The sequence below is a fragment of the Phalacrocorax carbo genome, chromosome 1 (assembly GCF_963921805.1).
Source record: "Phalacrocorax carbo chromosome 1, bPhaCar2.1, whole genome shotgun sequence".
NCBI lineage: Eukaryota > Metazoa > Chordata > Aves > Suliformes > Phalacrocoracidae > Phalacrocorax > Phalacrocorax carbo.
This window is the reverse complement of record NC_087513.1, coordinates 157910733-157923956: the sequence shown is the minus strand read 5'-3', so window position 1 is coordinate 157923956 and position 13224 is coordinate 157910733. Positions and strand designations below refer to the sequence as shown.

Genomic DNA, 13224 nt, shown 5'->3' with positions numbered 1-13224 from the left:
ATAATAAGTTTTACTCTGAGTTCATCCTATTATGAGAGCAGAAAATCTTAGAAGCAAAACAAGAAGCTGCAGTCCTCCTGAAAGTTGAACTAATGAACCTTTTGCAAAGTGACTTGACCAAAATTAGCATCAAAACCAACAAAGGGTTCTGCCAGGTACGGCACTGCCCTCTTCCTGCTGCAGGCAATACCTGTTCCCCATGGAGAATCCCTGCGGCTGTGCTCATTTTTTCGGTGCATGGAGCCATTTCCACCCCTTTTGATTCTGTCAGGATCAACCCTGGAAATAAAAGTTTATCTTGCCCACCCCTTCCAAAGGTGACATAGCAGTAAGGCATATTTTTGGAATTTAACATACAAAGTCCATAACTATTATGTAAAAAATCTTGCTAGCAACTGAGACGGTTCTCTGTGGAAGAATCCAGCTTCTCCAACCAGCTTTCACACTGATGAAGTCAATCATAAATACTGAATTATTCACAGTTCATTAATCCATCTAAAATAAATTTCGACTCACTTTTACAGCTCTCATTGCTCACTAACATGCTCCTACAATTGGGAAGCTGTCACTAAATAAATACAATTATGAGTGGATATATATGGAAATACATATATATCTTTAGGTATACATACACACACAGAAATGAAGCTGGATTGAATAAACCAAAACTTAAAAATGGTGAGCTTAATGGATAGTCTTTAAGTGGGCTAACTCTTAAAAGTGCAAGGAAAAAAAGTGAACATGAAAAGGCTCTTGTTCTCATGTTCTATATGGTAGAAAATAACAAATAATGATATTACAATAATTATTGAAATGCACTGAAAAATAAGGTTATAATTTTGGAAGAATATTTTCTCTCAGGAATTCTGCAAAGCCATATCAAACTCCAAAGACTTTGCTTCTCCTTTATTTGACAAGACTTTGATGGTGTGTGTTAGGGACCCTGACTTGATCAATCCCCAAAGGATGGAGTACAAATCTCAACTGCTGCAGCAGGTAAGATAGGTATGAAAAGCCCTTGAGACTGACTTTCCTACACAATTTACTGTCCTTCTATTTCTAAGAAAGAAATACTGCCATAACAGTCCTCTATGATATTTCTGCACTCTTTTTCTAGTTCTGATTCTGTGAATTAGTTGAAAAAAGCTTAAATATGGCAGAATAAAGTAAGAAAAAACCCAAGAGACTTCCAAACTGACACAACCATTAACTTTTTTTCTAAAAAACAAAGCAAGAAGACAACGCAAATCTGCTTTTGATAATCTATATGTAAAACTGGTCTGTCATAAAACTGTACCTTCATTTTCCTCTTACCAAATACTTCATATCATAGAAAGCAGGATCACACATAATACCTTTCCTGTCAGTGCTGTTGCTTAATTAGTCAACATCATGGGAAGCTTATGATAAAAATAATTGAGTTGGGGCCTTCAAGCTCTGTAGAGAGGCATCAACATGTAGGCTATTCTCACAAGCTACGGGTTTCATACACTGTGAATGGGAAAAGGGACACTGAGGTTTCTTGCAGAGAAGGACTATACAGGACTTTGGTCTCAGCTTAGATTAGAAATGCTACTTACTCTACAGTGCATGCTTCCATTTTTAAAGTGTTTATAGGAAATTGGTAATATATCTACATAGATATAAATTTTAAGTAGCATTCCCATTATGTGACACTTTTCAATGATGACAGTTGGCATACAAAACTTAGGGAACTTTTATCTCCCACCCTCCCCTGAATAGCCAAGGGAAAAACATGTACGGTATTTAATACAGAACTTCTGCATTGCAGGTGCAGTGGATACATGACCATAACAAAGACCCAAAAAATCCTCCAACAAGATGGTAATAGAAAGTGATTGACTATAAACATTTTTCTGCAAATGACAGTATTTAAAATATTCTACACGCAGTATTTCTTCATCGTGATCCTAAGGGAGAAGATAGACTTCTCTCTAACGCTTTGCCTTCTTATTTTCAAATCCATTAACCTCTAAGCTGAAAGCAGGCAATTGCTAAGACAAAAATATATTGTCAGTGTTTTCAACACATTAATATGAAACAATCAAACCTGTATTACAGCACTGATGTTTTGAAATCACTACCTTTAAATTTGCATTAGATTACCAAATATGACTATTTTTCAACTTGACAAAAGAGTAAGTTGAAAATCATTTTGTAGACGTACCAAAACTAAAGGCTTCCACTGAGTTTTCTAATGAGTCACATCTCTTTGTCACTTAATGGGCCACTCATCTTCCATTCTCTACACAAGGAAGAGTAAGCAGTACATTTAAAAACCACTTGTTTCCTTACCTCACACAAGGTAAAGTGACAGACTGAGACACTCTCCAAAGAAATTGTCAAGTGAAATACACTCACAACATAACAACATTCACAGAACAAAACTCAGAAGTACTTAACAAGTTGCCAATAACTACAGGAATATATGAAGTCATCCAGTCAAAAAATTTTGCCATTAGTGGCAAAGAAGAATATGCAATCCTGCAAAACATTGAACATGTGGATTACATTTTCCTTATATATAATCTTTTATTTTTATCCATGAGACTGATCACAACCTAAGTAATCTGTGTTGCTCAGAAGAAGACATAGGAACAAAGTAATTCAGATTCCTGCTGGTGTGACAGAAATATCTTGTTAGACCTGAGGATGCTCTAAGGGTTGGGTTCACATCTATTTGAAGTTTGGATCCAGCCATCTCTTCTTATCTTGCCTTGTGCTTTCCACACCTTTCTCTTCCCTAGATGACACCATTCAGTTAACTTAGACCTTTTCCAGAAAAATACATAAATACAGTGGCTGCCAGAATTTGTTCAGGTAGGGTCCCTCCCTGTGCAGAATTGCCCATCAGGAAATGGGTACGTTTTCTGAAATTTTTATTTATTTCTGAAGGACCGAGAACTTCAGAAACAGCGCTGGGCAAGAATGTACTCTTAACTTTACCAACACATTAAAAAAGTACTCTTCACGCCATCATACTGAAATGAACCACCCACATGAAGTGATGGAACTGGGAAGTCAGCAATGCATTTTCTCTTATAGCTTTAGGTTTTTTCTTCTAGTTTTCTTCCTTCTGACAGCAAATATTGCATGTTTTCCTGTGATAGATTTTTTTTATTTTTAACAGAAGAAAATAAATGTTTTAGATCGTACTGCTGGAGTTTCCAGCAGACATTTTATGAGGAGGAATTTTCTCTTTGTCTTGACATTGACATTCAAGATAAGTTCCATTTTTTTCTTCCTAATTAGCTTTTCCAAGACAATCGTATATTTGAAACAAACAGAATACTTTCCCTCAGGGCATCAGAAACTTAATCTGTCCAATTTCCTTTCAACGGACATTGAAAACAAAGCAGCGCATTGTAACTCAGTGGGGAATTAAGACCTATGTGACGTAAAAAATGGAAAAAGCACTATGTAAATAAATTCAACATAGACAGCAGTAAAAATATAGTAATGAAAAATCCTTTAAGCCACCTTGTTAATACCCAACAGAACTGCCGGTTCATATTAAAGTCTGTTTGCCTTTCAAAGGAGGTTGAGACACTAAATTTACACAAAACTGAGGATTATTATATTCACAACAACAGACTGAATGATCAGCATTAAATAATTTGGAATATCTCAAACAATCTGAGGCCTTTCTGATCACCTTATCCAGCAATCTTTTTTGCGACTCGAAAGATTTTTTTCTTAAACTTTGATCATTATACAAAGATATGGCTTCTCAAGAACTCTTTACTTTTGTGATATCTGCAATAAAAAAACAATAATGCTAAGCTTACAATTACAAGATTATGGTGATAAACTCTGAGGCTGTTAATGACTTTTTAGATGGAAGTTACTCTTGTAAGTCTTACCAATGAAAGTAACTGCTGGAGCAGCTTTTGGATTCTGATCAACAAGTCACTAAGGAAATAATTGCAGGTCTTTATTTAAAAGTTCTGGAGAACTTAACTGAAAATAATAAACACTGTGGTGTATTACACACTACCAGTATAGCCTATCATAAGAAGAGCTCTATAGAGCGTTTTTTTAGGACTGCTAACATACAGAGCACACAGTAACTTCTACCGTACCCCATATGCCGCATGCATACATGGGTACACAGATGTGTGTACTATATGCATAAACATATATAGACAATATAGAACTTCTTCAAAGTGAATATGCATCTCATTCCTGTGTAGATTTCAGTTTCAGCTGTGCCTCTTAAACAGAGTTCAGAAAGGTACTTACTGATGTGTAGAGGAAACCTTCTCCATTTAGGGCTATATACAACCCAGTCTTTACACCCTGGATAGCAACAACTCGAAGTCCCACTGGTATAAGGTTGAATAATGCTGTGAAGAAAAAACATGACCAGATATGAATATACTATGGCTACTAAAATATTTTAATAAATATCATTAGTAAAAAGAAAAAAAAAATACTCCTGTATAATTTTTTCTGATTTTAAAATTAAAGAAAAATCTTGCGTCTAGTAAAGTTAATCCTTAAAATTAAAGCCTAAGTATCTCTCTAGCAGTAAGTCCTGTAATAGTTCAGTACCTGGCACAGCTGCTAACTAGCAAATAGAAAGCACAGCAGACTGGGCTGTAATCATTTATGCAGCACTGCAGACATGAGTATCTCAGGCAGTCTGAGAAGAATCAAGAGCCCAACAGTTCCTTCATCAATGTAGACTGATTGTAAGGGTAATACTTGCGAGATACCCTATGGAAAAATTATCTGATTCTGGCAAGTAGCTTTTTGTTTTCATAGGCATTTTTATGGTTTTGGATTAAGATGTGCTCTCATTAAAGATTGCTTTCAAGGGGTCTGTGATTTCAAAAGAAAATTTTGGTTTTGTTTTTGTGAATGATATATTTGATACAACCAGTAGTACACACGCCTCAGGTAATGGCAGAGGCTTATCCTAGCTCAGAAAAGGACAGAAATATGTGCTTGACTCTAAATGTACATGAATGCTATTGAACTGAATATAGAATATGTTCAAAGACTGAAACTCGGGGGGGGGGGGGGGGGGATTAAAAAAAAGGTTAATAGCTGATACCCTAGCAATGGTATATACCTCTGTAATAACAGAAACAGCCACAGCTTTGACTAGTGTCTGAAAAAGACCAGTGTGAAGGGAGGGAGTTTATCAGCATCACCACAGAACAACAAAAGAGTAAGTGATATACATAGGAGACAGATCAATTCTTCTAAAACTTATGCCAGCACACACCTATCCTAAGTTTACTGACTCATACTAGGAAATCAGATGCAAAGCACACATCAAACGGTCTTAGAAGAAAAGATCTGGAGGAGCCAGAGTTCATGTTTTTCCACTGTGGATGAGTCAAGGATTCATAAGTCCTTGGATGAAAACCAAAAGTGCAATCTATATGTTCAACATATGCAGTGAGGACCATGGTTCTACCAAGTCAGGTCTCAGGAACACAGAAACACCTACAGTGAGTTCCTCAAAATTTAGGAATGACATCCGTAGATGTGACCAGAAAGCGTACCCTATGAGGCTATCTATAATCAGAATTCCAGGATTAAAGCCCAAAGCAAGAGAAAATGGGACATGTAATTGCAGTGGGTAAGTACATTTTCTCAAGGTATAAAAAATCCTGGTTGGCCAGAGGACACAAAGCCACAGATCATTTGTGATGAAGATGATCAAACCTTTACAACTGAGGAAAAACATAGGCTGACTACTAGAATTTAAAGATAGAAGTGGGTGGAAAAAAACCTCCTTTCCTTCAACATTGTCAGGCAGAAAAGAATATGAAACGTAACACCTTTTTAAGTATAAAGCTGGGAATTGTTGTAGCAGAGCACTTCCTACAGCTGTAGAAAGAAAAACATATTCAAAAGAGCTCTGGAAGAACAGAAAACAAATTTATGGGTTTATAAAGAAGAACAGAAGAGATGACATCAGACAAGAATTAGCACAAATATATAGCATTTTCATTTCTGTAGTTTCCAAAAGTTTCTGCCATGCTAGGATCTTATTGAGCTGTTCACTAGAAAAATACTGGGTACAGACAAGGTTCCCTCTCTAATCTATACATGACAAATGTAAACCAGTGATGGTTTATATAACACTCATGTACAAGATATCTTAAGAGTATATAGGCTAAACACTGCATGACTTGAGGGCTTTCAAATGTGCTATTTCATTTGGAAGTTAAAAAAACCAATCAGCCATTACCCTCAATGAAACAATGTCAAAACCAGGAAGACTACTATTGTGGGTGGTGGAGGGGGAGGCTGTCACAGCAAAACTAGGTTTCAGGTGGCAGTTAAGTTTGTTTTTTTCCCAAGAAAAAATAGAAATTCCAGGAGGAAACCTGGATATGAACACCATGCTAGAGGGAGGGCAGCAACAACTGAGGGGACACCAGGAAGGAAAAACAAACAATACTCGCATGAAGAAAAGAGGTGAACACAAAGGACAGCTTAGGCATGGAAAACTGTGAATGAAAAATAACTCTGAATCATAGTGGTTCAGTCAAACCTTCTGGAAAGTAGATACAATTTGCTTAATTACCAATAAAAATAAAGCAGCAGAGCTTGGAAAAAAACAACCACCATCAAAGGAGAACTAGAGGCCTGTAACATGGCAGTGCTTTATGCAACCTATAAAACTACTAGAGCAGCTTATAGTTGCTGGTGAATTTAGAAAGCACCAAGGAGGGCATATAATGTATCTTTTACTGCCACAAAGTTTTAGTCGGAGATTGTCAGAGCTCCTGTAATTAGACTAAGACCATAAAATTTTTGAGTGTGATCTGAAATGCTGTAACGCTGCACATACAGAATATTCAGTAATTTCCACAAAATCTTTCAGATTTGGGTGAAACTAGGGAGGCTGGTCTACATTCAGTTATTGATTAATAAATGCTCAGCAATGTGCTCCATACTGAGGTCAGAAAAACGTGCACCAGTAAGGCACAGCATGTGGTTTTCACGTGCTCTGAAGCTGGCCAAAGGAAATTCAGTTTCTTCCAGAACCTGGCAGTGCAGTACTCTTTACTGAGCAGGACTTCTGTGCCGAATTACGCATTTCAAAACTCCTTAGGATTCACCTGTGCTAGCCTCCACTCTAATAAGAATCTGCCTTGAGCAAAGCAGAAAGCCTTCCAGAGTTTGCTGGCGTTTCAGGTCTGCACAGTCAGAGCTGTGCCCTTACCTGAGGTGGGTGTGAAAAAGAACCACGCCCCCAGCCTCCCTCTAACTTTATGACAGATTCAAAACTAAAACTAAGTGGGGAGTGAGGACCCTCAACATCTTTATGTACCTAAACCTAGCCCAGTGAGTCCACAGATTGGTTTAGAGACAAACCACCCTGGAACAGCCCAGGAAACATAATTCTGCCTGATGCTGCCATTCTGCTCAGTGTCCCATGCTGCATGCTTAGAGTATAAAGCCTGGCAAATCCAACTGTAAAGAAGAAGTGGGAACATCAGGGAAATGAAGTGAACCAATTGGCAAAAATGGTGTGAGTAAAACCCTCTCGCCTTGTCAGTGCTGAGCCTGTACACGCTCCCTTAGGTCTGCTTTGTATTCTGTCTGAAACACGACTGTAAAGCAAATGGTTTCTCTTCCTCTTCCTAAGCCTGCAGGCCTGCTCCCACCACACACAAGATCTGCAAATGGGGACAGCGGGCAGTTAACACGAACAACTGGCATGAAAAAAGTTATTGTTTTAGGTGTCATGAAGGGGATTTGCAGGAAAAAATTTGAGTTGGATTCTAATCCTCCAAAAGTTTTAGCCAAAGTTAAAGTTCACCTTTTGATAAGCAATAACTCCTTCCTTGAGCAAAAGAGAAAACCACCACATTTCTTTTTCCTTTTTCTATGTATCACCATCGCAGTCTATTAACCTGAAATCTGAAATGCCTGAAATCAGATATTCCATAGACTTGTGAAAGTCTATTTAGGTGCAACTGACTTGTAGCTACAAGAAAATTGCTTTTACAGATCACTGTTTTTCTCAAGAAGCTTGCTAGAGGCCAATTGCTTAAGGCTTATAAACTCTCTGTTCTGTGTGTGCACTGCCCTGGTGTCAGTTAACAAAATTTCCCCCAGCACCAAATCTGCAATCAGATCACGGCAACTACTTCTTTAATTTATTTCCATCTGCAGGCCTACAGGCAAAAAATGACGCCTCCATCAGAATGTCTTTCAGATTGCCAATGAGTGCAGGGTGGTTGGTATTCAGAGATCTGTCTATTCATTTCTTATGGAGGAAACCCATTCTACCTGCCTGATGTTGCACAGGACAATTAAAATGTACTTTTTAGTATGGCTGAACATGGCCTCCCATTGATCCTGTCACACTAAGATTATACTAATGGGAGAGACAGGCTTACCTAATTCCCAAAGGTGAGGTAAACAGATGACTAAATGGCTGCATAATTCTTTGAAGACAAACTGAAGTAAAAATCAGTGCAAAAATCTGCAAAAAGACTGCAAATATTTCAGTTCAGTAATCCAAATTTAACAGTGTTGCAGGTGTTGTTTTTTAATCTTCATGTGCTTTATTTCTGTCTAATTATCTCCTTTACCTTAACAGGGTGCTGTGAGGATTATTTTATTAATATCTTCAAACCAAAATATGATAGTGGTAGGTACTTTAGAAAGACATAAAAAAGTTAATACTTCCATATTCAATTTGAAGATATAAATAGAGCATTAGGAGTATTCATTAAAAGATGAAAATAAAGGAATGTTGAATGGTTGCATGGTTTCCTGAACAGCAACTCTACCAGGTACCAAGTGCCACCAAGGAAGTAAAGCACATTGCTGCATAATTAAGCAAGACGTGTGTGCAGCACAGCCAAATCAAAGTTGCTTGGGTAATATTTACTTTGGCATTTATCAGTTTATGAAATAAGACTACAAATGAGTAATGCTTTTTTAATCTGTTTTAAACACAACTATAATTTCATAAAAGGCACAAATAGCAACATTTGAGTACTAAAATCAGGTTTATCACCCATCAAGGAAAGTATAATAATTTATGTTTAATTTTTTTCAGTGGTTGTTGGCTAATATACACTCTTCAGGTGAATCAAAAGAAGCCATAGGGCTAAGGGACTCAGGGTTTCAATCTTAGAAATTAAAGAATCGGAATTGCCTGTTTCCCAAATTAATTAATCTTCCTACTAAATCTACCCTTCAATCATGAGACAAAACTTTGAAGACAGACCATAGCCTGAAAATGAGCTGTTTTGGGTGGGGAAGAGGACAGGAGACAAACTGTGTCCAGTTTTGGGCTCCACAGTTTAAGAAGGACATGGAACTGCTTGAGCAAGTCCAGTGGAGAGCTACCAAGATGATTGTGGGCTGGAGCATCTCCCTTATGAGGAAAGGCTGAGAGACCTGAGTTTGTGCAGCCTGGAGAAGAGAAGACTGAGGGGGGATTTCATCAATACCTATAAATATCTGAAGGGTGGGTGTCAGGAGAATGGGACCAGACTCTTTTCAGTGGTGCCCAATGACAGGACAAGAGTCAATGGGCACAAGGTGGAACACAGAAAGTTCCACCTCAATATGAGAAAAAACGTCTTCCCAGTGCGGGTGCCAGAGCAGCGGCACAGGCTGCCCAGGGAGGGTGTGGAGTCTCCTTCCCTGGAGACATTCAAAACCCGCTTGGATGCGTTCCTGTGCCCCCTGCTCTAGGTGTGCCTGCTCAAGCAGGGGGGTTGGACAAGATAGTCTCCAGAGGTCCCTTCCAACCCCTACCATTCTGTGATTCTGTGAATGAAACATTTGTTACCACAAGCACAACATGGAAATCTCTTTTATTTCTTTATAGTTTCTGTTTAGTAGCTTGGTTTTCCTAATTAATACTGAGTCCCATGGACAACACTGAAGCAAGTTCCATTCACACCAAATAATATTGAGAAATTCTGTAAAATCCAGGAAAATCAGAGCTAGAGAGGGACAGCTATGCTGAGAAGGACCTCAGTAACCAAGCCTACAGCTTTAACCACAGTCACTCCTACTTTCACTACAAGCAAGCCACAAGAGCAAACTAGAAACTGTAAGGCATTAGAGGAAGGAATAAGAGAAAACCAGCTAAAACAAACAAAAAAAGCGCAATGAAATAAAGCCTTTTTTCCACATATTACTGAGATTTTGGCAAAAAAAACATCTTGTACACACAAGATGGTTTAAGCTAACAGCCTTGGTCTGGTGATGTGATTTAAGGAAGCTCAGCACCATTAACCAATAAGTGCATTCATTCATACTGTCACAAAACACCCCTAACTTGGAAAAGATATAAAAAGAAATTACAACAATGAACAGAATCCCATCAGTATATTTAGGTTGGGTTCTAATAGCATGGCCACCATCATGAGCAGATGGAAGTACGTTCAGAGATGCAATTACAAGCAGTCACATCTTTCTTCCTTTTTCGTGCAAGGCTTTGTGCACAGCAATACATTAAAAGTCTTGCCATCTATCTCTGCAGACTCTAGCCTTTACTCAAGGCAAGCTGGGACAATGGCTTGTACTACAGCAGCTGACCAAAACCACTGGTAAAACTCATTTTTACTTCAGATAGAAGCAAAAAGTCACATTAAAGAGACTACCAAGAAGCTTTAAAGACAAACAAAAAATGGGTGTGAACAGAACCACTCAATTTGAACAGACTACATCATAATCTTACTTTGTGCTACCTCTCTATAACACTGTGGCTCCAATAGTGTGCAACTTATGTTTACTGACATACATATAAAATGATACATACAAAATCATACAGGCACTTGAAGGAATTTTAACTTCAAGCACACCTCCTGAGAGCAACAGCGCAAAAAGCAGCAGCATGACTAAGCTTCAAATACTTTCCTTGCTGAAGACAAAAAAGAAACCACTTCTCTTCTATGTCCCTCACTACTCACTCTGGCTTCCCTGACACCCAGTGGCTCAGATGGTCAGTGCCTGAGGAGGACTCTTTCACATGCTTCAGGGACAGTGAAAAGCAGAAGATGAGTGGAAGGCTGGCAGAGATGCGCACCCTTCGGCAGTCTGCATTTCCTCCATTTTTGTGAAACACACTTCAAATGGAAGTCATTGTCACTATCAAGGTAAGGGTACTATGTGTCCTATTGACAGATAATATATGTCCCTCCCTTCACCCACTGGGCACATTTAACAGGCAGCCTACAAGCTCCATAGTCAGAAGCAGGATTTCCCCCCTCTGGCAGCTGCTAAAACTTATTTACCAGTAAGCCTCAGACAGAAATTATCACGATAAGGAGCTCCAAAAATAGAAGATCAAAATACAAGGAATTATATAAATAAGAAAATTATTGTTTTAAAGTAAAAAAAAAAATGCTGCAATAAAGAAAAGCAATACGAAACAAAAATATCAACAGGAAATGGAAGGAAACAGCATAGAAAGGGACAAGAACTGAAGAGGAAGACTGACAGCACAAAAGAAACACACATATTAATGTATTCATGAATATATCAAATGGATCAATCTTTTCAGCTCTTAATATAGTGTTGATGCATATATACTAGCAAAATTTAAGGTGGAGATTGTATGCTTTCCTGGCAAACACATTAATTTTACATGCTTATGGTCTAAACTGTCTTTACTAAGCCATATTGTAAAATTGGAATAGTGAAGAAACAAATAGTGAATCACATCAGTTAAAGACAGAAAAAAGTCCTTTTATGGAAAAAAGACGTTTTAGCCTAAAAATCACGTTGAAGTAAAACACAATATTATCTAACAGTATTTATCTGAAAGACGCAATACCGCTGTCTGGTATTTGGCTGAGTTTGGACAAGTTCTATATTTCAGAATATTTCTCATATAGTGTATTTGTTCTGCATTTTGGAACAACAGGAATAAGATAGATGGGCAGACAGATGGACAGATGGAAATCTAGAAAGGCAAGGAAGAGGGGAGAGAAAGGGAAAATTTCATAGTAAGCAAAAAAAGGGAAGATTTGTAAAGCTGACAACAGCAAAAGCAGGAGAGTAAGGCACTATGGTCTAGTTCTGCAAAGATTCAAAATCCATAGAGTTCTAAGATAGAAAAACCCTGAAATAACATGAAAACATTCCAAAATTGTTTCAGTCGCAGACACCTCCTTACTGAAGCAGAAAATGAGAGAGAGATGGGCAGAGAGAGGAGAGGGAGAGAGGGATACATGCTCATACTCTAAGACACATTTCCCAGACCTCATATGGGCAAAGCTTCTATAAAAAGCAATAAAGATCTTGTCCATACAAGGTCTTAGTATCTAGTCCAGTACAGAAGTGGGCATGAGAGATGGCCATACTGAGGGAAGAAAAGAAACAAGGAACAGGGGCCGGGTGGGGAAACCCACTTGGAAAACAAGCAGAGAAATACACATCAAAATAGATTAATCAACTATTTTTCTCAATTCTAAGAAAAAAAAATAGAACGAAAGATGAACATGCTAACTATTGATGAAATGTGTTAAAAATGACAGCCGTGCATTAACAGATAAAACAGGGAACTAACCAAAGTAAAGCAGAAACCTCAAATCCTTTAACTTCTGTAGCCTAATTCAAACATTTTTGAGGAAACTAAAGGCTTATTAATATATACATAATAAGAAGATAAATCTTTTCGATTAAAAATGCTTAAAATAGACCTCAAGATCACACAGAAATATGTTACTTAAATATGCCATTATCAATAAAATAAACAAAATACAGATGTTCTCTGCTAAATAGAAGATTAAAAATCAACTGTTTCCAGAGTAAGAATAGGTTTGCTTAGTTATAATTTGCAGCTGAAGTTATCAAATGTATATTAGCCCATTGAATGAAAATATGTGGCAGTATCATAGGAAAACAGTAGCAAAGCAGAGACTCACATGGCCTTTCAAAAGCACTTTTGTTTGGAATATTTTTGAAAACTGCTACTGTTGCAGTCCCTACACTGGCAGAAATTCTTTTAAAATCATTGGAACTCTTGCTGGTATAGGGACTGTAGGATCTTTAGCCCTAATTCAGCAAGGTATTTCAGCATGTGTTTTAAGCAGGACTTTGATAGTTAGACATACACATATTTGCTTTGCTGAATCAGGGCCTATATGATCAGATTTTTTGAGGAATTTTTGTTTCCATCTCTCTTTTTTTGTTGTTATTTACTTGAAGAGAAGAAATTTATGCTAAATATATAACTTTTATAAAAAGATTTTAAATATA

General features: G+C 37.6%; 1 protein-coding gene across 4 annotated transcripts in view; it reads right to left on the bottom strand.

The window, feature by feature from the left end:
• Window positions 1–13224, bottom strand: part of FGF14 (fibroblast growth factor 14) — a 411789-nt gene that overhangs the window by 96626 nt on the left and 301939 nt on the right. For all 4 annotated transcript variants that reach the window (XM_064440620.1, XM_064440621.1, XM_064440622.1 and 1 more), the window contains one exon: window positions 4264–4367. In XM_064440620.1, coding sequence (XP_064296690.1) covers window positions 4264–4367 — 104 coding nt within the window. The remainder of the gene's footprint in view (window positions 1–4263; window positions 4368–13224) is intronic.